The sequence below is a fragment of the Fusarium proliferatum genome (genome assembly GCF_900067095.1).
Source record: "Fusarium proliferatum ET1 genome assembly, contig: FPRO_scaffold008, whole genome shotgun sequence".
NCBI lineage: Eukaryota > Fungi > Ascomycota > Sordariomycetes > Hypocreales > Nectriaceae > Fusarium > Fusarium proliferatum.
In genome coordinates this window covers 698341-720836 of record NW_022194797.1, presented here as the reverse complement: position 1 = coordinate 720836, position 22496 = coordinate 698341, and the positions used below count along the sequence as shown (strand labels likewise).

The following is a 22496-nucleotide window of genomic DNA, read 5'->3' as shown; positions in this document are numbered from 1 at the left end:
CAAACTACAGTAATGACAATGCCAGTGAAAACGCCAGTGACGAGCACGCTTCAGAGAGTTCTTCACTGCGCTGGCTCTGAGTGACCATCATCTAGTTATAGTCCGTCCCTACTCTAAAAGCCCTTAAAAGACCTCAGCCATCCCATGCTTTCTGAGTCTGCCATCGAACCAAGGTAAATCCAGACAGAAGACAACTAACGATCTGTGCAGTCGGTGAATAACAAAATAGACCATGTTCTGGAGTCGCCGCCGAATGGGATCCAATGCCCGACGATCCACCGACAGGCCTCGCTCTAGAAGGGCACAGTGGGAAATTCAAGAGCGCATCAGCGTGTTAAACCGAAGACTGAACAGCATACGTGCGGAGATCGATGAGATATACAGACGGCGAGACGAGAATGAGAAGAGAGTGAGAAGGGCGAAAGATGAAGTGAAACTACTGAAAGGTAAGAGGCGGCCAAAGCGAAGGGACATCGAGGAGGCCAAAGAAACGCTGCGCAGGAGAAACCGTGATTTTAAGGAGATTAAGCGTGTCTTGAAACAAACAAAGCGCGAGAAAAAGTCTCTGACCAAGAAGAGAGATCGTCTCAGCTTACGCGTCTAAGGGGATATGGGAAATGATGGGACCTACATTGCTTAGCTATTATCTAGTGATTTGAATCGCATCTTCGGTGAAACCCTGAAACGACCGAGATTCAATGTAGGAGCTGAATGACTATTTTGCCACTGTTGCCTTTTGTCCTGCCTCAGAGAAGGTACGACACGAGATCAGAAAGAAATAATAGAACAGGAATTCCCAGAACATGGGTGATCGGTTTGGCGCGTGAAATGACACACCGGAAAGCCAGAACTCGATTCGGGCATTGTAGTAGATTCGTGGTTGAGTACTATGTTCAGTGCCACAAAGTCGCCAGCGATTTGCGTGATGTACGGTAGTGGACTGGCCATGTTCAGCCAGTGTGTGATGATGAACAGTGGTTAATGAAAATGAACAGAAACTTGATTCTTGTTAGGGTGACTCATGGTTTTGGGTATAAATTCCGAACCTGGTTCACCCCTGTGGCAATAATCTTCCCCTCATCACAGCTTATTCGACCGGCTATCGAAAACCGGAGACATCCCTTGCAATCAATTTCAAGAGCAATTTAGTCCAGCATGTCTGACCAACGAGTGATTATAGTTGAGGTAACACCACCACGGGAGGAACATGATGAGCAGCATTTCTTAGAGAAGGAGATTGATCTTGCAGAAAGCAAAATCGAACGACTGCAAGACAAGAAGGATCGACTGAATGAAAGAATAGGTAAGCTTGATCATAAGACAAAAAGCCTAACCAAGAGCAATGAAAGATTCGAGGAAGTTCTGGACAGATCACAGCAAGAAGGAGCATCGAGAAGGGTCTTGGAGACCGGGCTCGAGTCGTTGAAACAAAGCAGGGAGACGTGTCTAGAGAACGAGAAAACGCTGCTTGAATTGGATCTCAAGGCTCTGGGGATACCCAAGAAGATACGGGAGTGGGAGGTTTACAGAGAGAAGCTAGAGACTAGACAAGAGGAGATGAGGTTTGAGGAGTGGATGAGACGTGAGGAAGGCTTGCGGTATCAGGATTGGAGGAAGAGCAAGTACACTCGAGACTAGATAGATAAGAGAAGCAGCTGTAGTTGACTTTGAGGGTTTTCTTATTGAATTTAACTTGACTAAGATCTAATAACGACCTTATATTTAGCCTTAGCAGCAAATCTGCTATTTTACCACTGTCACTTCTTGTTGCGCCTCTGAGAAGATCTAATAGGTGACGAGAAATCCAATAAAAGAATGAAGGAATAGGACGGGACTTGGGTTAAGATTTATGTGATTATTCTGACGTGTTTGACATGAGCTATTGGAACTACCAAGTATTGAATCTCGATTCGGTCGTTGTAGTGGATTCTTGGTTGAGTCAAATGTTCAGTGCCCACAGAGTGTAGCTGCTCGTGATGGGGACACGACTACCCAAGGGCTGTTCGTCACCATGTAAAAGCAGTAAGGGCGGATAATGATCGGCGAACAAGACCAAGAGCCATTGTGATTCATATTATGTGACGGATGCCCTCACTATAAGTATGCAAGGCTCGCTCCATAGGGGCAGTAAACTCATCGATTAAACAAGCTACCGGCAAGTTACAACAAGAGATACCACTTTTCAAGAATTTCAACAATCCTCAATTCAATATGTCCGGCAGAGCGATTTGTGGTGAACACAAGCTACGAAGGTGGGTGCCGGAAAGAGATCTCAACCGCGCGAGGGACAACATACATGACCTAGAGCAGATGATCATGGATACAAAGAAGGAAATCGATGAACTCAGAAAAACGAAGGAGACTCTAGAAGAGAACAATAAAAAGCTCAAGGGTGTCATCCGGCGACAGGAAGGAGAAGGAGCATCGCGTGAGGTGATCGAGAGTGCGGCTCTGCGATTAAAGAACTGCCAAAAGTATAGTGCTGATCAAGGGCTAAAGCTGAATAGGCTAAAGGACAAAAGATATGAGTTGGAAGCGATAAAGAGGGAATGGGAATCTTGGAGAAGAGATATTGAGGAGGAATGCAATCGGAGAGCAGTCTTGGAAGCCCAGATAAGGAACAAAGAGCCGCGGAGCTATGAGAGCTGGAAGAAAAGCAGCAATCATTCAGCGAGGTAAGAAGCCCAGGGCTTCTCCTTGAATCCAATCCAGTTCAAATCGAGACAAGGTCAATTACAGTTCAGGGAGAAGTGTGTTTCACAAGGAGGGCTCCACTTACAGCGCAGTGTAAAATGGCCTGGGGTAAAGGCGAATATGGCCGAGACAATACTGCCGGTATCCTGCAATATGTGCGCACTATTATACCTACATCATAGACAATGCAAGATAGGGAAAACAAAAATGTATTGGATATTGAATGAAGTACAAAATGATGACTTTGGTAGGATCTTGGAAAAAGAGGAACATCGTGGATAGGACAACAGCTGAGTCTTCCGCGACAACTACAATACTTCCTGAGGCTGATGGGCCCACAAGTTTAGGTCTTAGGCACTGATAAGACGAACGAATACCCAGTGGAGAGGGAAAATAAGTGACGAGAGTCACTGAATTCAACTAGAGGTTTCTATCGCTCTGTTTGTAGCGTAAAGTGCTGTGACTCTGTGTTGGTGCATATGATAGAGAACAAAACAGCCGATTCGCTGGAGATTCGCTAAGAGACACAGTCCCATGGCGTGGAACAAAAGAAGAGGTTAGTTTTGAGCGAGTTGTAGAAAGATAAACTGATTTGAAAAGGATCATGAGACTCTGTTCGAGCAGTCTTGTCAACGTAGCTACCACCTGGACCGTAAGTGACGGGCTGATCTGTACGACCTTCAGGTTCAGAAACTCCGAGGAGCTTCTTACCTCTTCACCTGTGACTTTCTAGAATGCCCAGTGAAGCAGTCAAAAAGGTGATGGTGATTAGTTGTAAGGAACTGAAACATCTATCTACATGATTCATCGCGTATCGCAGGTCACTCGTATTGAATCGAGACTCGAGTAGTACCGTGTACTGCTATATCAAGACGAGATTCCGGATATCCACCGTGTTGTGCATTAGATCTCTACCAACACATCCTCAAGTGAAGAACTACCAGCACGTAATACCATCACTGATCTCATTATCATCCTCCCCAAACGAAATCATGCTGGAAGACAACCCCCAAGAGAATAGTCCCTCGGAGAACTTTGCAACAGGCAATACGCCTCAGAGCCTGTATGCGAATGCAGCCACCGATATGATTGTGTATGAAGCTCAGAACGAGCCCAATTATGTCCCATCAGAGGTCGTGGCCGAAGATATTTCTGCATTCGTACCCCAGGACCTACCCGAGAATATGCAGGTGAACAATCAATCTAGACTTGAAAAGGGAAAGCCTCGGGAAAGCATTCCTCAAGATCATGTTTATGGCAATAATGTACCCTTGGCAGATGAACTAGAAAGACAGACTGGAAGTAGTGTTCACTTTGATGAGAACTCATCTACCAGACGCTCAAGAGAGAAGGAGCCCAGGAAAATGGACTCGCACAGGGGAAACAGTCATAGAAGAGAATCTCACAGAGGCGACTCTCATGGAAGGGAGCCTCGCAGAACGGACTATCACGAGAAGAAGTCTCACAGATCCGAGTCTCACAAGAAAGACTCTCATAGGTCAGGCTCTGACAGAAAGGATTCACACAGACCGGAGTCACGAAGATCGGACCCTCACAGGAAAGAATCCCACGGAAGAGACTCGAACAAGTCATCAAAGAAGGAGGACTCTCACAAGAAAACCATGATAGATGCTTCACCCGAATATGGGCGCATCTCGTTGAGCAAGACTATCAACCACTATCTAAACCGCACTCCGTACATCAGAACTCCGGTTGAAACAAAAAAGAGAGGAAATTGAGGGTAGACAGCAAGGCGCATAGGAAAGAGGCATAGTTACGGTGTGACTTAATACAAACAACATCGTTTAATGTTTCAATAGAAACTTCAAGCTAATAGGCTAAGAAAGCATGTTTATGGACCGCTTCTAAAACACGACTCTATCATCAATCCTGACTCAGTCGTGTGGCCTTATAACAAAGAGAGTCACTATTGTTCTAATCTCAAATTGCCAGTAAAACAGGACCTAGCATTTTGACTACTAACCATTAGCCGAGCGAGTGATTGAATACATACATGGAAAGAAAGCTGCACGAGCCAAAGGGTCTTTATGGTCCTTATGGTCCTTATGTAGACTTTGAAGTACAGAAATCTGGTATCGAGAACTGAGGCTCCAAAGCCTCTTCAATTCCAAGGAAATAGCGCTGATCTTGAGCCAGCGCCCACCACATTATACCAAGCCGAATAAAGTCAAAAGAGGGCAAATACATAGATTTGAGCTGAAAGGAGGATGGCTGCTAGTGGTGAGTTCTGAATGGGTGGTTAAACAAGTTTGGCGTGAAAGCGCTGTGTGTTTTAGCTCTGAACAAGACAAAGCCCCGTAACTGGTGGATGCTACGGTCAGCGAATAAAGCCGAGGGCAAGTAATGAAGCCTGGGCCCTTGGAGGAGTGAGATATACACAAAAGTTGTAAGGAAAGCCGCAGTGAACATAGAACCCAAATGGGACCATGGGAATTATATCTGAGCAAGACTACCTCGATTCATTGCCGTTGCACTCCAGTAGAAAGCCCAGCTTTTGCAACACAAGACCTATAAATAACCAATCCACTTGCTGCCCAACTAGTATACTATGATAGTTACTCGCCTCAGAAATACTATACACAGCTTCCAATCAAAATGCCTAACAGAAACTTCCCCCGGTTCTTTGATATTCCCGCGTTCCTAGCACACGGCAAGGCTATTAAGGAAACTAAAGCGAAACTCCAAACAGTCAAGTTTAAAAAAGAAAAACTCGGGAAAGATAGAGAGTATGTCGAGAAGGACATCGAGGAGTTAGAGAAAGGTGGCAGAAATGATGGGGAAAGGGATATGGAAGAGAACATCACAGAGCTTCGAACAGAGTTGCAAAAGCTAGATAACAAGAAACAGAAATTGAATCGTGAGAAGGACAAACTTAAGGAAACAAAGAAGAGGCACCAGAAGGCAATGGAAAGGCTACAAAGAAGATAGATATCTGGGATGTTATGATGGGTAAAATCACAGATTTGAAACTTATAGCCTAGCATAAACAGAGAGCCTTTTAGTACTTCATGGTGGATTTGCTTCGGAGTATGTCTGGGAGTGAAAAGCTATATATTGTGTTGATAGAGGTGAGCGGCCCTCAAAATATCGCAATACACATATATAGTGTGGACTTCCATTTTCTTCAGAAGGTGGCTTGTTTTTGCCAGTCGAATAGTTCAGTTCACATCAGCAGTGGCTTCTCAGAAACGCGGCGGCAATGAATACAACGAGAATCTGACCACTGGTGTTGCTGGAAGGTCATTGATTGAGAGATTGACAGCAGCCGATGGACTACACGGTGATCATTTGTCCCCGAGGAACCTGCTTTTGGGGAAATATTGGCAATGAACAAGAGCTGGAAATAGGAAGTCGTGAATCGCAAGGATTCTTAGGAATAAGTTGAAGTTTAAATGAAAGCCTCCCTGGCCGCTCGAAGTTGTACATCAGATCTCGTATCCAAGCTTCCACTAAAGAACCCGCTGACTTCATCGAAACCCACGACTTTGCCCGGTACCCATCTGCATCATCTTACGAAAACATGGCGGACAACGAAACTCAAGAGACCAATACAACTGAGAATCGAGTGCTTGACGGATTATCGGAACTTGCACCTCAAAACATCTCTAAGCTTCTCCCCCAAGACGAGCGCGAGGACTCTGACTCTGACTCTGACACTGAGGAGGAACATACCCAGGAAGATGGGTCTGAAGAGAATGAGCCGAAAAGCGATAGAGCAAAAGAGAAAACTAGATCTGCGGTGGACTCGCACAAGAAACATTCATGCAAGAAGGAGTCTCACAAGAGGAATCCCAGCAAAAAGCACTCTCACAAAAAAGAGTCACAGAAGAAACACTCGCATAAAGACAACAGTCTTTCGAAAATTGACACCAGAAGCTCCATCATGGGCTTCAGTGATGTGTATACGGTCCGAACGTTGAAAGTCATGTGGAACAAAGGGTTCGCTGACCTCAAAGATGTCCAAGAGAAACTGGAAAAGATGGACAGGAAGAAAAAGAAGTTAGAAGAGGAAGAAAAAGAGCTCAAGTGGCTTAATGATCTTCATGAAAGTGTGAAGAAAAAGCGATCTTGAGATTGATCATGGGACTAGGTTGAGGCAGCAATTGGGTTGTTGCTGATGCCAGAAAAGAACTTTGACGTTGAAAGTCAGCGCATCTCTTTGTATTTGCTTAACTAGCGATTCTCGAATAAAGAAGGTATTAATCATAATCCGTTTCTGTTTCCTTGTGATGAACCACTTTCCCGCCGTCCCCAATTCCGTCTTATGCTGTTAATACACCAGCGCCCAGCATCTCGACTACTAGGGCAGAACCTCCTACCATTGAACCATCAACTTCCTTCCATAGATCCTTATCCGGATCGAGACCCTTGTTCAACAGGTAGCGAGTATATCGTTGACATCTTCCTTTGACAGCATACCAGAGTAACTCCTTGCCATGCTCACTAATGAAACCGAGTTCTTCTACCAGCCTTTCTGTCATCAAGATTGCCATGTCATCTTCCCGAGCTAGTGCCGCCGTGATAATCGCATGATGCCTCGTCCATCTTCGAACAAGTGGGTCAGCGCCGCCCTCAAGAAGCAGCGTTAATGTTGGCATGTCTCCTCGTATGACAGCCATCTCCAGTACGTCAGCACCTCGGGCCCCAGCCTTGTCTTCGCGGAAAACGTTTTTCTCGATGAAGAAACTGAGGATATCGTGTTGAGATGCACCCACGGCGACATGCAGAGGCGTTTCGCCCCAGTCGTCGCTATCATCAATGTATGCTCCGCTATTAAAGAGCAATCTCACGATATCGAGATACCCTCTTCGCACTGCCAGCAACAAGGGAGGAACATCACCTTTCACATGAGAGTTGGGATCGACACCTTGATCCAGCATGAGCTTCACCAGACCATAACTGCCAGTCGTTACCGCAAAGTAGACAAGATTATCCCCAATCTTGTTCCTGCGGTGAATATCAGCACCTCTCGCCAGCAGCAGATGCACAATATCCCAGTACTGTTTCCGGACCGCTGGAAACAAGGCAGTCTCGTCCTCGTGGTTGATGGTGTAGTTGATGTCAGCGCCTTGCTCGAGTGATCTCTCTACCACTGAAATGAGGCCCTCTTCAGAACCCCATCGAAGCGCGTTGCATCGCCAGTGCGCATCCTCACGATAGACATGATCGTTGAGAATGAGGTAAAATCGTTTGTTGGACTGGCAGAAGGCGTTGAGGTCAGCCCGCGCTGTCAAATTCTGTACGATAAGTTCGATGATCTCTGTCGCTAGGTCTTGGAACAACATATTGACAGACTAGTATTGCGATAGATGAAATGTTTGGAATGAATAGAGGGAGGAATTAATTCTTTGGACTGCTGAAGGATTTAGAAAGACTGACGTGAGACTTTGGATCGCCGACTTCCGATGGTCAATGGAGGATCGGGTGATGGTGAGCTTACGTGTTTTCTCACATCAAGTACGCGGCAGCATCAATAGAGCTTTCAATGATTAATTATGAGAATCAAATGGTTGGAATGGAGAATATTGTTTGTGCCTCGTCCGTCATCATCAATTTATACTTTCTCTAAAGTACGACGGGACAGGAAGACTTATCAAGTGGGCGTTGCTTGGCGGCTGGCTGATTTGAAGTTATTCCCAAAACTGCTAACTTGATCCTTCGCCCTCATCGAATCTCATCATGGTTGCTGACCACTCCAAAAGCCCGGAGGGACCAGTCATCATCAAACAACTACCTCTGCTTTCTTCTTCATCGCTTCAACACATTTTGAGCATTCCCTCCAATCCATATACCCATCTCTCAAATCGATCTCGATTTTCCATTTCGCTCGCGGAAACTTCTTCTTGTCGTCGTAAGGCGTCTCGCTCTGCTTGTATCCAATCAAGTAGTCGCATTTCTTCTCGTTGCAGTAGTATTCCACGAAGGTGGTAGGACACATGTTGACGAACTTGGTACCTATGTCGACTTCTTGGGGGTACTAGATCTGTCCAATGGCTTTATTTCGAGATCTACAAGAGAAACAGTGCCGTATTTATGCCCAAGAGAACTGACTGCCCATGATTCGAGCTGACCACAATAGCTACACTGAATAGATTTCGTACAGCCCTTCACTCGTGAATCTAGAAGACACTGGGCAGAAAATATTTCTGGTCTGTTGATAGAGTATTTGTGACCAACTCCTTAATTCCCGTAGTGATTCAAGTCACTTCTTCTCCTTCCGTTTCTTCTTCGCGCAAACAGAACACCATATTGGGGAGAAGTACTCATTTACTATTTTAACCTCAGACTTGCATTTCTTCCTGTGCCGTGGCGTCTCGCACGGCGTCACAGTAGTATCGTGATGGCCCAGGGCCCAGCAATCTTCGCATTGATATCGGATGCTTACTGTCTTACACATGACGGCAGTGGTAGATATCACAGTGGGGGGCTAGTTGTTACTTCCTATGGTTGAGGACTTGTTTTATGGAATTCTTTTGAGATATAGAGTGTCAAAAAGCGAGCCTCTGGCTGGATTTATATACTGCTCGCTAGGCTGTGAATATGCCCACGTCTCGCCAATAAGAACTCGATATGTAAAACCACGCATCAAGGCTCAATGACTGTCCAACTCTTAGTATCACACGATTGTATTTATTAAAAGATGTCTTTAATCAAAATGATAGAGAATGACCGGCCCGCACTTCATTCCAGCTATCAACTAAAGTCCTCATTTCTCGCCTTGGTTCTTCTTCTTCTTCTCCTCGCACTTCTGGCAAAAGTCAGAAGATATATAATCAGTCCTTTCCTCAAACTCGGCAGTGCATCCTTTTTCCATATCCCCTGGGTTCTTGCATGGCACCCCGTCTATTCTGAACCCGATCGTGTGGGCGCATACCTGACACAAAGATGAGGTGTGTATTGTTCTGCACATATTGGCCTCAAAATTGTATCCGTAATTAGCTTTCTTTTATGTGTTTCTGGTATCTTAGAAGTTTTAGCTTTTCCATTTCCTGGTAGAGGCAGCCTAAGGCCTGGTTTATATACTTTGACAGAGATGTTGTCACTGACAAGATACAGGGGATCAAAAACTCCATCGACGGTGATTTAGATAAGTCTACTATCTTCTAGAGTAAAGAAACCTTTCGAACCTATGAACCCACGTCCTCACATCTCATCATAACTCAGCCAGTGCTTTCAACTTCTCCTCCTCCTTCTTCCGAGCCTCCTCACAGGGGCCACATTCCTTATAGACGAGTGGGTCTTTCGAATCATAGTCTCTGACGCATCGTTCTTTGTCACAGAACTTGTCAACGGTCTCTGTGCTTATCAAATGACCACAATAGCCCCAGTATCTGATATACGTAGTAGTGCACATGGTTTGCTTATGCTTAATAGAACAAGAAGATTCCTTATTCCTAATGTAGATTTCGCGAGAATAGTTGAGGATAGTGGTGCTTATAATATCATATATTGTGGAGGTTTTGGGAAGATACATTGGGAAATTGCTGAAAGATTGGCTTATATACTTTCCGACTTTTGTAGGTGTATCACATTGGAGCTGGAGTGAAGGAGTCAACGTGATCTCGAAGTAATACAACAATTGGTTACCTACAGTGAATCACCTACTGGCGAGATGTCAAAATAGCCACCAGTAAAGACCTGCACGGATTCACAAAAGTTAAAACCGCACTGATTATGATTCACTGAATCAGTGTATAAACAAAAAAATGTGTATTTGATCAGCTTCTCCCTATACTGACAATATCCCTTGTCTAGGTTTCTTTGATCAAGGTTGCAGCTTTAGAACTCCATAGCGTTCTTCTTCCCCTCTTCCTCCCCCTTCTATCAAGCCATCCCGATTACCCTCGAGATAATTCACATGAAAATACTCTGTTCCTTGTAAAGCACACGGAACGAATTCTGTGCCTGAACTGATAGCATGGCCACAACAGCCTATATACTTTACTAACACGCTATCGCACATCTTGGACTCTACTCATAGTCTCGATGAATATTAAGTAAGGGATTTCTATATAGCGGATATTAGTGGCTTTGAGGCTTTTGAATAGTTCGCATGATTTGTAAATCCACTACCTTGACCTTTTATAGATGGCTATGATCACTTCTCCAAGGACAGGAATAGGAAAGTGGGGGTATTGATTCATGAAACAGGCGCCTTTTATGATATTGGATAGTGTCAAGGATTATCATAACATCTTCTGAAGAAGCTGTCGTCTCATGCCTGATGCTATTCATTACTAATAATAGGCGAACCGTTGTGAATATTGGACACCAGTGGCCATAATCACAGCGGTGTATCTCAAGGGAAACAAACGTAATGTGCATGAAGGTTACTGATAGACTTATTTCCTGAACCGAGACAAAAAATGAGAAATACTTGAGTTGATAGACCTCATAGCTGATGGTTTACATCACGCGCCGCAAACGCACCTCACACGGATAAGAAATACAACGGGAAAACACCCCTTATCAAGACCGGCCGAGCTTAAACTCTGGGGAGAACTCCATACAACGGTCCAGACACATCCATTCATCCATCTCTACTTGATTGCCTTCTTGAGTTCTGCTGCCTGGAGCTTCAAGATAGACAACCATTGTTTGCCGATATGAGCATACTCAGCAAATCCTGCCGGGTCATCCAAGTATGAGTATATGATGTCCCAGTTGAGTGCTAGGAGAGGACCTAGGATAGGAATCAGACCCAACCCCGCTCCGACGATCTGCTTGACAAAGTTCGACCATGCAGGCCTATCAAGAGGAGCATAAACAAAGCGAATCCCTTCATTTATCGACGTACAATTCTTTCCCTGTCTGTGGAAGTCTCCTGAACCCCATTGACTAACAGAGTTGTCTGCCACACTGAGCGAGGCTGCTTCTCGAAGCAGCCAAATAGAATCGAAGCAGATACACGTGCCATCAGCGCGGCGAGCGACCCTATCATCCAGAATGCACAGTGCTGCCATGATTGACAGGACATTCAAGCATAGAGCTGCTCCAGAGTAACCCAGTCCCCGGCCGTTGGTGATGTCTAAATGAATGGGTTCATTGTCCCAGTAGCTCTTTAGGGTCAGACCTTGTGCAGAGAACTTGTGAAACTGAATGGTTCCAAGTCTGCTGAAGCCTGGATAGCTAGAGTCCTGGAAGATTTAGGGGAAATAGAGTGCTCTGATGGGCAGCGTTGGATCGACAAAGATGTACTTATGGGACTTGATGTTGAAAGCCAGGTAGGCATTCTGGTCTGTTTCTTTGTACCACATGTATGTACTCTGCCCATCATTATGGACAAATGGGCTAGGTGAGTCGATGTATGTGTTGCCACTGGTGCCTTCAGTGTCATTGTAGAACACTGAGGTACTGGCAAAGGCCCCCAGGACATCTCTGAGTGGTGAACGTAAGTACTCAAAGTTTCCCCGAGGCCAGTTCGGCTTCTTGATCTTGTTAGAGTTTGAAGCTTGGTCATACACTCCATTTATGACAACCTCAACGATGAAGGTCTTGTAGAAGCCTGCTTCAGTCTGCATTCGCGCAGGAAGAGCAGATGTTGCCGTGTAGCCTATACCAGTGGGTGGAGAATAAGCATCACGAGTTTGTGGACTAGCGTCCAAGCTGTGATTGCTCGGGGATATTTTTGGTGGCTATTGTAGTGCATGACTTTGCTCAGCACCCGGGGGTTGTTCGATAGATGTATCGGCCATGGCGGAAGAAACAAGAGAGAATTGTTCTTAGATTGTGTGCTGATTACATAGTCTAGGTTTCCTCTGATCTCTGTACAGTAATGTATAGGTATGTTTCATTCTGACTAGATATTTGAGGGGCTTTATATATTATATGAAAAATACAGTCAACAGCTTTGCGTCAACTGTGCCGACACACTTGGGATTTGTGGCTGGCCGCTGACATCTTCTCTTGCCGTAAATGTCTTGTTCTGCATCTGAGGCCTTCCTTCAGACACGGCAAGAATCCGAACACCAATACCTGACGTACAAATGCGCCGCCATGTAGAACTTTTGTATTGCATGTACTCATACCGCTCCATCAGGTCTGAAATGTGACAGGAAAAGGGGTGGTGTGTCGGAACATGAACTGGCACATGTTATTCCAGACACAAATACACAAATACATATGGTGTGTATATAGCGACTCACTCTCTTCAGGATATCACATTCGTTATGTCACTCATGGCGAGTCTTTGGACGTCGGTTTCACTAGCTCAACAGGTTTTCGAACTTCGCATCGACAGTACCAACCAATAAATGGCATTCATTGTACGGAACTCGCCCTCTCTTACGTTTGTGGCTGTTGTAGAGGTACTGCAGAAAATCCAGCTGTTCTACGGTTACAAACTGTGTCTGGTTGGGCATCTTCTGGATTTGTGCTGAGGGCTAAAGTGAGGCAACTGCCAGGCACAGAGTCACAGATACAAGCTCAATTGTTCAACCATTTTAGCAATACTAATATCGGACTCACTAGTACAGCCGCTAGTTGGATCTGGTGGAAAAGGTGGCATTTCAGTGGCCAGAATCTAGCATCCTTACTACATAGTAAAAGACATGCAGATTCAGTATGCCATCGGTAAAAATGCTACTCAACGGACCATCCAGCAACGGGTGAAAACCAACGAGACCGATACACCGATTGGGAGAATGAGATGTTTCTTGGAGCCTTCGCTCCGACTGTAAGATGATTGACATGAGTTGAGAAGTAGCCTTTCCAATCAGCCTGTACATAAAGCGTGCCAGAGCTCTTGTGCAAGCTCAATGACTTGACATCAGCCCGAGGCAGATTCTTCTCATGAGAGTAAACTGGTTTGAATCCATGCATGAATGGCTGCTTCAACACTTCTTCTCCATGTAGAAATGAGGCAGAAGTCAGATTGAAGAGGTGAAGGTCCAGATCTGTAGAGATGAGAAGGTGTCGTTGGCCAGGCACAGGCGTTATATCATGTCCTCCATCCCACCATGAATCGTCCCATTCCTCGTTAAGCTGTTTGGGGGGACGAAGAGGCTCGACTTGAGAGGGCTTTCGAGAAAACGAACCGTCTCTATACTCATAGCGGTTCAGAAGAGCTGTTGAAGGGCATTTCCCTTGAGGAGGGAGGTCATTCCCGATGGCCCAAAGACTTTCCGTTACTTGGTCCCATACAAGGCTATGCACGGCAGGAATGCCATCAAGCTCTTGGAGAAAGCCTGGATATGGATTTGACGTACCCAAGGACGTGTTGACGATCTTGATGTTTCCTGTTGCTTCATAGGAAGTTGTTGCTATAGCGAGCTTCTCATCGGGTAGGGGCTCAATACCGTGAGTTCCTCCCAGACCGAATTGATCCAAACACATGCCAAAGGTTATAACCTTGTTCTTAGATGGCTCATCGGGACAATGGTTGATGACGACGACTGCATACGCAAAGACCGCCACGACGCTTCTACCGTGGTTCGCCCATTTGACATCTGTCACGGAGCCTCCATTCTGTAGACACTGATTGAGCTTCCTTGGTATGTCTTGGTTAACGAAATCGACCTTTGTCCATTCCCATGATACGTGGCCAGTAGTGTTGTGGATGCTGATTCGTGCAGGATCGTATTGGCCTGTGATAATCTCAAGAGAAGCCTCTTGAGGGTGCAGGATATGCTGCAAGCCATCGTTGCTTCCATTGGTAAAGATGAGATTGGTAGCAATCATGATGAAGAGTGCAATCTGAATATGCCATTGGAAAGCCGCCATAGCCATAGCTTGAGTTGCTCTGGAGCAGAAAATAAAGGGGTTTAATGTCAGATGAAAACTTGATGCACCGAATTGATGGAGATAACCGCTGGAAAAAAGAAACTATGGCATTCACCTGGCCTTGGTATTATTTAACGATGATTTGCATTCGTCAAAGTCAACTCGCATATAAAGTACTGGAGCCGAGCTGATAGAGAACTACGTAATAGTGTTGGAGCAGGATTGTCTTCTCAACTGTATCTGACAAATTATGAGACACGGGACGGGGAAGTGACAAACCATGGCACACGAGAGTCAATACGTGCATGTGATATACCTCTATATTAGGTAGGTGCAGAGTGGCCTAAGTATTTTAGCCAGAAGCATGACAGATCAGCTGGTGCCATCACATACAAAATGTGACAGAACCAGGGCACGGGAAATATGTCTCGGCTCTCTCACTTTCCGGTGACCGATGGCGTTATAGAGGGCACATCAATGACCAGAGACTGCGCCGATCCAGGACACGGCCGACAGTGGAGAAGATCATCGTTTTTCAGCTCAGCCCTCTCAGCCACTTTTAAGCAGCAGCGTTGCAGATCTTCCGAAAAGGGCGACACACAGGTCGACTCGATGTAGACACATGCTGTAATCGCAATAGGCACCCTCAACCAGTTCTGTCGACTGACGATCAATCCCCAGACGACTACCATCGCAGCTGAGCCCGGGCCGTGCCGAGCTCTACTGGTAGTTTGCGGCGCTGATCATTCGCTGGTACTGTCTAGATGCATTTCAGCTTCTGACGCTAGGTCTGCTACCCGTACTCCCGCTCATGTGATTTGTGACTTCTTCGATGGATCTCGATGATCCTATAGTTGCCCCTGATAGCGGTCGATCCGCCGGCTGATATGACTCTGTGGCAGGATTGTAATGGCTCATGTGACAAGGTTAGTAACCAACCATACAACGAGGTGGATGGCACGCAGCCATTGATTAAAGACAGCTGAGGTCTGTCTTTTCTTCATGAGATCTGCAATTCTGTGATGGCTTAGGTGAGCAACGTAGGGAAGAAAACATGACAGTTGCTCCACTTCAGTTAAGATTGTTGAAACCACGAGACGTGCTACCTCAATTAGTGTCGCAAGAAGCTTTAGATTTCCTTCCAGCCTTGACTAATTTGCAGCGGATCTAAATTTCGTGAGGTCATAACCGGCCGTTGATAGCCGATGCCATGCGTGTAGGAGCAAGGGGAAGTTATCTCATTCATTGATGAGCATGTCCGTAATTAGTGGAATTGGATATGTGTGTCAGCACGCTACGCGCCCCAAGCTCGTCCGAATATCCATCCGAAAGGTAGCGAAGGATCAGACTGTATGGCTTATCGCAGATATATCAGTGCGAAATCGGAGGTTTCGTCCGAAGAAGGATTCCGTGGCCATCGACTCTTACATATATAACCTCAGCATAAGCCGACCGATCATGCGGTACAACATCTTCACTCTCATACAATACCTAAAATGAATGAAAAAGACCAACAGCCAGTCATACTTTTTGTTCACGGTGCTTGGCATCGACCTCTCCACTACCGTCTTCTCATCCAAGCTTTCCAGCAACAAGGCTTCACAGTTCTTGCACCGCCTCTCGCAAGTTCTGGCTACGATGATTCTGTCGATGGCAAGACATACCACGATGATGTAAAGAGGATCCACGACGCAGTTCTGCCCTACATTGATAGTGGGAGGAAAATAATTGGTATTGGTCATAGTTATGGAGCTATCCCTCTCACCGTGGCGATTGACGGTCATAGTATTGCAGAGAGAGAGCGGAAAGGTCTTGTTGGTGGTTTCGGCTCTGTTATCTATGTGGCTCCAACGCCTGTCCTACAGAAGGGTATCTCCATGTATGAGGCTGCGGGCGAGCATTACAAGACGCCATTCTTTCATAATGTATCAGTAAGCCAATACTCGACTCAGCACGCCAAGTTTCCGAACTAACTATAAGATAGGATACACGTATGCCATTGAAGCTGGATAGGGTTAAAGAAGCATTCCTCTCAGATATTGACCAGAGCATCGCGGATGAGATTATCCCGACACTTTGCCATCATAGCAAGGCCCCCTTCGAAGTTCCTATCGTTTGCACCCCGGAAGACCTGAGGATTACCAAGACCATGGTGATTTGCAAGAATGACCCTATTTTCGGGAGGGAGATGCTTTTGGCCGTGGCGCAGAATTGGGGTGCTGACACTTTGGAGATCGAATCTGGACATAGTCCACATCTGGTTGAAGAGCACAGAAAGTGGCTTGTAGAGCTTGTGTCCGAAGAGAGCACGAAGCTATAAACCAGTGATCATGGTTACTAGTCATCTGATGATAGGATAGAAGATGTGGTGTAGTAGGACTGTAGGATACAAACTCCGCTCAAATTATGTCTTCCAACACGTCAATAAGTCATTTGATATACCCAACAGGAGCCTTAAGGCTTGAAAGAAAAGATGACTTCAGAGTGATACAAGCTTTTAGAAGATTTTTCCTATGCCAAAGTCATTTCCCATGTCATATCAGGTTCGGGCCTTTGGGGATGTATGCGTAGGTTCAAACCAGTGCTGAAACCAACGGTAAGAAGAGGATTATCCCAGATTTACATCCGACATCAATCACGAGAGGAATAACCGACTTCTATTTCGCCAAGAGAGTGAGAGCCAGTCAGCATTATCTCATAAGCCGGGGTAACATCTGACAATTCCGAACACCGGAGCAATCTGACAGGACATAATGCTACAATCTGACTCATATTCTTGCTTACCCACGTGATGCACCGCCAAGTTACGGCAGCCTTTCAACGAATAAATAGCAAGCTTACGAGGAGTTTGACTAGAACAGAGGTTTCCTGAGAATAATCATGGCTACCACTACTTCTGGCGATGCTAGTTCCACTATCGAGAACCTCATCTCCTCATACTCGATCCTCACCTCCCTAGCTCCCTGGCTCTCAACTCTCGACCTCTATCATCTCAGTCTAACAAGCAAATCAGCTTACGAGTGCATCCAATCGTCACCAGTGATCTTCAAATCTCTCAGTCGTCAGTGCCTCTGCGATGGTCGTGGCCTCGCTACACGTCAAGCCTATGCAAGTCCCTATCACCGAAACCGCATGGCGGGTCAGTGGACGCCTAGTCCTTATCTGAAAGACGACGAAGAGATTGAAGTACGGCTATACAACATCAAGTGCGATGAAGCAGGTGCTCTGCCATGTTTAAAATGCGGCATAAACATCTGCGAAGAATGTCGATGCTATCCTCGCGCAGCTCCGCCAAATTCGCATCCCAATCGGAGACCGCATTTGAGAGGCAGCGTCCAGCTTGATAACATTATGTGTTTGTGCGAGGAGTGTGACGCGAAAACTGAGAAAGAAGTTGAGGGGAAGTTCTTGAATGAACGATGTGACTGCGATATCTATACACGGTGGATTTGCGTCAGATGTGAAGAGGAGGAGCGTGAAACCGCGTGGAAGTACTTTGAGGAGCAAACAGAGTTGGATGGGAATTGGATTGTGAGGGAGGATATGGACTACGGAGATGATTTTGAGCCTACAAAAACACTTCCAGATCATGCGTTTGACCGAGCAGTGAGAACTCTAACCAGCAACATTGAGATAAGCTAACGACTCAATCCAGTTTTGGTGTACTTGCGGCAAGACAGTCTCGCAAAGAACAGTGCCGCGTTGTATCTGGTGCAAAAGGCGACATTTGCCAGAGAGCGAGTGGAACCAGGAACTTCAGGATATTGGCTCAAAACATCCTTTCTTTGACAACGTAAGTCTTCCAACCATACAGAGGTATCTTTTCTTATCGTTCGGGGCAGGATCCGGATTATCCTCGATGGGTAAGTGATGATGACAACAAGTATCCGACTCCTTACCCAAGGTTAGGGTATCTTCGGAGAGGGGAAGATGAAGAAACTCGACTCTCGTAACAGCGTCAGCAGGATAGTAGTTGTTTCTGTATGGCGTTTGGTCCAGTGAATGGTTACTTGAAACAGTCAATTAAACGCATTTGCTTTAGATTCAATGTTATACATCATCTGTTCCCTTCCAGCTCTGTGAACAGATCTCTCCCAAACTTGTCCTCAAGAAACTCCCTCACTTCGTGTGATGACGATTCTATCACATTCAATGACTCCTTACGGCTTACACGCTTCTTCCACCCCCCAGGCTTGAGGATGGCAAGACCGTTAAGGCTCGTCACGCGCGACAACGCAACATACTTCAACGGCTGCTCCCATGCTTGCGAAAGATCCGTCGTGACGTGAGTCAGCGTCATACCCTGAGACTTGTGGATACTGACAGCCCACGCCAGGACCAGCGGGAGCTGTGTTCTATATAGTATCGAGTAAGGCTCTGTTGCCCCGAGCGTGTTGACTAATACCCATGGAAAGATCGTGCGTGTAATACCGTTGTTAAACCTAACGATCGGCCATTGCCGAATCTTGCGCGTTTTTGCGTACTCCTGGATCAGATTCGCTCGCCAGTTAGCATAAGAACCGGCAAGGACATCTATATTCAAGAGAGTGTTCTTTTTCGTGTTTGGGAGCTTGGCAGGGTCGTGGGGTTCCCATCCGACGACGATGCCTTGGCTTCCGTTGACGAGGCCTTTCTCTGTATCAAGGTTGATCTTGAGCATGACCAGTGCATTGATTTTCATCTCGACGTAGGCATCTAATGGACTGTCTTTGCACTGCTCTTTAGTCTCCTTCACATGCGGGATATCTGAATATTGATCCGGTCGTGCGTTTTGCTTGCTGTGGGACCTGCTGTGGAATCTGCCGTGAAATACGCTGTGAGGCCTGCTGTGAGGCCCGCAGCTCTGAGATCTCCTGTTGGAGCTCCCGTTTCCTTTGCAGGAGGATCTCCCCTTCGGTCTGCTGTGGCCTTTGCTGCAGAATCTGTGATGGCTTCTGCTTTCCCATGGCTAGAAAGTTTGCCATCGTATTCTTGTTCGACCTTGGTTGTTGAGGGGGGGACTTCGCTTCGGCGCGGCTTGACGATTTGGATTTGGGGGCTTCATCTTCGTCGGACGAGGAGGGGATGCTGATGAAGGAGGACGATCGCTGTAAACGCTTGGGTTCGCTGGCAGATATCGGAGCTTGCGCATTGGTGTCGAGTTTCCTCTTAAGAGGTGCCCTAGTGGTGTCCCTCTGGGGGAAAGTTCTTGGGGCAGGACCTCTCATTCTCGGCATGGGAAGGGTACTAATAGTAATTGGCTAGGGTAGGAATGGATGAGGTAATTGTATTCGATGTCAGTGCATGTTTGCGGTGAATGGGGGACTAGGGGGACCCACATGGCACATAGATACGCGTGAGGCACTGTGATCGATCGATCGCATAGAATGAAGCCTTGGGATGGAAGAGGGGCGCGGGGAGCGGGACGTGACCAATTTAATACGGGCCACTAAACGCGTGGTGGCGTTACGCACGGGGACTGGCTTCTGAAACAGCCCGGACGCTGATTATCCCCGATGAGAAGAACAAGTACCGTATCCAACTCCTTACCCAAGCCTTGGCTACCAACGCAGGATAGAAGCTGATGATGAGGTTGTGAATGGATAGTTTGCGGAGCTTGAAGTCAATAATTTGCGGTTTGGAGAATGATCAGATCATAACGGGTATCTATTTGTTGCATCCCCTCGTAACAGACATGTCTGGCCGTTGAAACTGCTACGAATACATCGTCAGTCAACTCAAGCCATAGTCAATGACTACGAAACATGCAAGAGTATCAAGACCGCTCGAATATAATGTCATTCATGTATAATTACTAATACAAAACCCGGAGAAAAAGGAAACCATATTCAAACAAATGGCCCATACCGCAACTCTTTTTGCCTCTAAGATTCTTCATGTTCCTCATCCTCAAGCTCTTCAAAAGTCTCAGTACCAAAAGTGTCTGTAAGAAACTGACGGACCTCCTCGTTCCCTCCCTCCCCCACGGTTATTCCCCGCGCTTCGCCTTCTACCTTCAGACCCCGGAGACATGTCGCTCTCGATAGCGCGACGTAGACCTGCCCCTCTGCAAAAGCCCTACTCAGATTGACGATGACGCGTTCGAGAGTCATTCCCTGGCTCTTGTGGATGGTGATAGCCCAACCAGGTATAAGCGGAATCTGTGTTCGTTGCAGGAGGGAATAAGGCCTGAATTCACCAACGGGAGTGATCACACACCAGGGATAGATCGTGCGGACGCGCCCATTGCTGAAGCGCACGCGTGGCCAGACGTGATCTTTCTTGTCGGGGTGAAGCTGTATGTGCTTTGCAGTAAAGGCTCGAGCAAGGGCTTCCCTTTCGTTCGAGTACTCTCCTTGGAGTACAGGCAGTTTTGCCAGGTCGATTCTCTCCCAGCCGCAAATAACGCCTTGACTTCCGTTGACGAGTCCAGCTCTGATATCGAGGTTTACTTGGAGCATGACTTGCATTGTTTGCTTGAGGTTGACGAACGGGTCGAGTTGATGTTCCTTGTGCACAGCCAATGTTCCGTCTTCAAGACTTGCACTATACTTGTCCTTCTCCCATTTCAGTTTCTCATTCCACTTGTAGCCATCAAGGACTGTATACCGCTTTGGTTCATACTCTGTGATCTCTTGAAACTTGGCGTGATTAATCGGGTCAACCTCTTCTCTGGTGCAAAGGAGCTGTGGCGCATTTTCAACTTCACAGTCGTGATTCATGAGGAGGTCTATATCGTTTTCAGTGAAGGGGATCCCAAGCCGGCATTTCTGCAGGATTTTGATGAAAGTGGGGTCGTTCTGACGATGGATGTCTGTCAAATTGAAACAGGCAAAATTGGCCTCAGCCCAAGCATTGCTTCTGAAGGCCCATTTGTCCTCGTCAGCCCATGGCCCGTGTTCCCTGGACTTGGTACAAGTATGCAGGCCATCAGACTTGTTGAACTTGGTCAGGGCGCCGCAAACATAGCAGGGCTGAAAAGGTTTGACAGGGGCTAGTTGGCAAAAGTCCCCGGTGACGATGACCTGAATGCCGCCGAAGGGCAAATGTCGCTTGTCCTCCCTCACGCGCTTCAAGCACTCAATCATGCAATTTAAGAAATTACTGCCAACCATGCTAACTTCGTCGATGATCAGTACCTCTGTTTTTCTGATCCGCTTACGGGCTGTCTTGTTTTTCCAAGTGATTTCCCGAAGCGCGGCTATCCCTTTCGGATTAAATCCGGTGACCATCCCATGAAAGAGTAGGTAGTCGTGCCGCCAAGTGGTACAGCTGCACGACCAGTAGGTGCGCAGATTCTAACTGTCTTCCCCATATCCGTCAACCGGCGGATAGCGGTTTTGAGAACCGTCGATTTACCGCTTCCAGCTGAGCCAGTGAAAAAGACATTGCGTCGAGCGTGAATGATGGTGTCGAGTAGACGTTTCTGCTCATCAGAAAGTTCTGGTTCAGTATTGATCACAGTTCGATCGTCACGGGGTGCCAATTCATCATGTTGGGGGTCGTACTCATGGCCGTCGGATGAGATACTGAGAAATGATGCTTCGCGTTGAGTCCGTTTAGGTGAAGGAGGAAGCGTTTGGGACAGTTCGTTGTTTTCGCTTGTCGGAGCAGCATCACTGGCCTTTCTCTTTGTTCCCTGGGGCGGCGGAGTAGGAGGGTACGTCGGAGGGGCTGGACCTCTCATTATGGGCATGGGTCGCGTGAATGAACGGGGTATCTGCATGTGATGTCAGTGCATGCTTGCGGTAAGCGGGAGCCCTAGGAGTACCCACATGATACGTAGTACGCGTAGGGCAAAGTGATCGATCGCGTTGATGAAGGTTTAGATGGATAGCGGCAGGGGACGCGCCTGATTTATCAAGGGGCCAAACTCAAAGACGCGAAGTGGCACTGTTCCAATTCGTCATCTTCTTGGAGTTTTGCTTTTTCTGGCGCCAACGCGTCATCCACTGATGACTGCGAATTTCTGACATGGCATCAATTCAAGACTCATTGCGTTTCATAAAGCTGATAGCTAATACAACGGTATTCTCCTCAGTGGGTGGGTCCCCCTGCTGACTGCAGTACAGTAGCAGATG

General features: G+C 46.7%; 13 protein-coding genes across 13 annotated transcripts; 8 read left to right on the top strand and 5 right to left on the bottom strand.

The window, feature by feature from the left end:
• Positions 1 to 232: 232 nt before the first annotated feature.
• Positions 233 to 604, top strand: FPRO_13963 (uncharacterized protein; the record flags this gene model as incomplete). The annotated part of the gene is made up of 1 exon (XM_031218936.1): positions 233 to 604. The coding sequence occupies one exon, from the start codon at positions 233 to 235 to the stop codon at positions 602 to 604; it is 372 nt and encodes a 123-aa protein (XP_031084745.1).
• Positions 605 to 1155: 551 nt separating this feature from the next.
• FPRO_13962 (uncharacterized protein) lies at positions 1156 to 1638 on the top strand (the record flags this gene model as incomplete). The annotated part of the gene is made up of 1 exon (XM_031218935.1): positions 1156 to 1638. One exon carries the CDS (start codon positions 1156 to 1158, stop codon positions 1636 to 1638), a length of 483 nt encoding a protein of 160 aa, XP_031084744.1.
• Positions 1639 to 2211: 573 nt separating this feature from the next.
• On the top strand, positions 2212 to 2679 carry FPRO_13961 (uncharacterized protein; the record flags this gene model as incomplete). Its single annotated transcript, XM_031218934.1, has 1 exon — positions 2212 to 2679. The coding sequence occupies one exon, from the start codon at positions 2212 to 2214 to the stop codon at positions 2677 to 2679; it is 468 nt and encodes a 155-aa protein (XP_031084743.1).
• Positions 2680 to 3686: 1007 nt separating this feature from the next.
• FPRO_13960 (uncharacterized protein) lies at positions 3687 to 4433 on the top strand (the record flags this gene model as incomplete). Its single annotated transcript, XM_031218933.1, has 1 exon — positions 3687 to 4433. The coding sequence occupies one exon, from the start codon at positions 3687 to 3689 to the stop codon at positions 4431 to 4433; it is 747 nt and encodes a 248-aa protein (XP_031084742.1).
• Positions 4434 to 5310: 877 nt separating this feature from the next.
• On the top strand, positions 5311 to 5643 carry FPRO_13959 (uncharacterized protein; the record flags this gene model as incomplete). The annotated part of the gene is made up of 1 exon (XM_031218932.1): positions 5311 to 5643. One exon carries the CDS (start codon positions 5311 to 5313, stop codon positions 5641 to 5643), a length of 333 nt encoding a protein of 110 aa, XP_031084741.1.
• Positions 5644 to 6235: 592 nt separating this feature from the next.
• On the top strand, positions 6236 to 6787 carry FPRO_13958 (uncharacterized protein; the record flags this gene model as incomplete). The annotated part of the gene is made up of 1 exon (XM_031218931.1): positions 6236 to 6787. One exon carries the CDS (start codon positions 6236 to 6238, stop codon positions 6785 to 6787), a length of 552 nt encoding a protein of 183 aa, XP_031084740.1.
• Positions 6788 to 6977: 190 nt separating this feature from the next.
• On the bottom strand, positions 6978 to 8000 carry FPRO_13957 (uncharacterized protein; the record flags this gene model as incomplete). Its single annotated transcript, XM_031218930.1, has 1 exon — positions 6978 to 8000. One exon carries the CDS (start codon positions 7998 to 8000, stop codon positions 6978 to 6980), a length of 1023 nt encoding a protein of 340 aa, XP_031084739.1.
• Positions 8001 to 11255: 3255 nt separating this feature from the next.
• Positions 11256 to 12410, bottom strand: FPRO_13956 (uncharacterized protein; the record flags this gene model as incomplete). The annotated part of the gene is made up of 3 exons (XM_031218929.1): positions 11256 to 11844; positions 11914 to 12268; positions 12368 to 12410. The coding sequence occupies 3 exons, from the start codon at positions 12408 to 12410 to the stop codon at positions 11256 to 11258; spliced, it is 987 nt and encodes a 328-aa protein (XP_031084738.1).
• Positions 12411 to 13296: 886 nt separating this feature from the next.
• On the bottom strand, positions 13297 to 14442 carry FPRO_13955 (uncharacterized protein; the record flags this gene model as incomplete). The annotated part of the gene is made up of 1 exon (XM_031218928.1): positions 13297 to 14442. One exon carries the CDS (start codon positions 14440 to 14442, stop codon positions 13297 to 13299), a length of 1146 nt encoding a protein of 381 aa, XP_031084737.1.
• Positions 14443 to 15932: 1490 nt separating this feature from the next.
• On the top strand, positions 15933 to 16756 carry FPRO_13954 (uncharacterized protein; the record flags this gene model as incomplete). Its single annotated transcript, XM_031218927.1, has 2 exons — positions 15933 to 16367; positions 16421 to 16756. 2 exons carry the CDS (start codon positions 15933 to 15935, stop codon positions 16754 to 16756), a joined length of 771 nt encoding a protein of 256 aa, XP_031084736.1.
• Positions 16757 to 17316: 560 nt separating this feature from the next.
• FPRO_13953 (uncharacterized protein) lies at positions 17317 to 18438 on the top strand (the record flags this gene model as incomplete). The annotated part of the gene is made up of 4 exons (XM_031218925.1): positions 17317 to 18042; positions 18092 to 18229; positions 18279 to 18299; positions 18346 to 18438. The coding sequence occupies 4 exons, from the start codon at positions 17317 to 17319 to the stop codon at positions 18436 to 18438; spliced, it is 978 nt and encodes a 325-aa protein (XP_031084735.1).
• Positions 18439 to 18493: 55 nt separating this feature from the next.
• On the bottom strand, positions 18494 to 19643 carry FPRO_13952 (uncharacterized protein; the record flags this gene model as incomplete). The annotated part of the gene is made up of 2 exons (XM_031218924.1): positions 18494 to 19182; positions 19250 to 19643. 2 exons carry the CDS (start codon positions 19641 to 19643, stop codon positions 18494 to 18496), a joined length of 1083 nt encoding a protein of 360 aa, XP_031084734.1.
• Positions 19644 to 20300: 657 nt separating this feature from the next.
• FPRO_13951 (related to 5`-3` DNA helicase) lies at positions 20301 to 21530 on the bottom strand (the record flags this gene model as incomplete). The annotated part of the gene is made up of 1 exon (XM_031218923.1): positions 20301 to 21530. One exon carries the CDS (start codon positions 21528 to 21530, stop codon positions 20301 to 20303), a length of 1230 nt encoding a protein of 409 aa, XP_031084733.1.
• Positions 21531 to 22496: the final 966 nt, after the last annotated feature.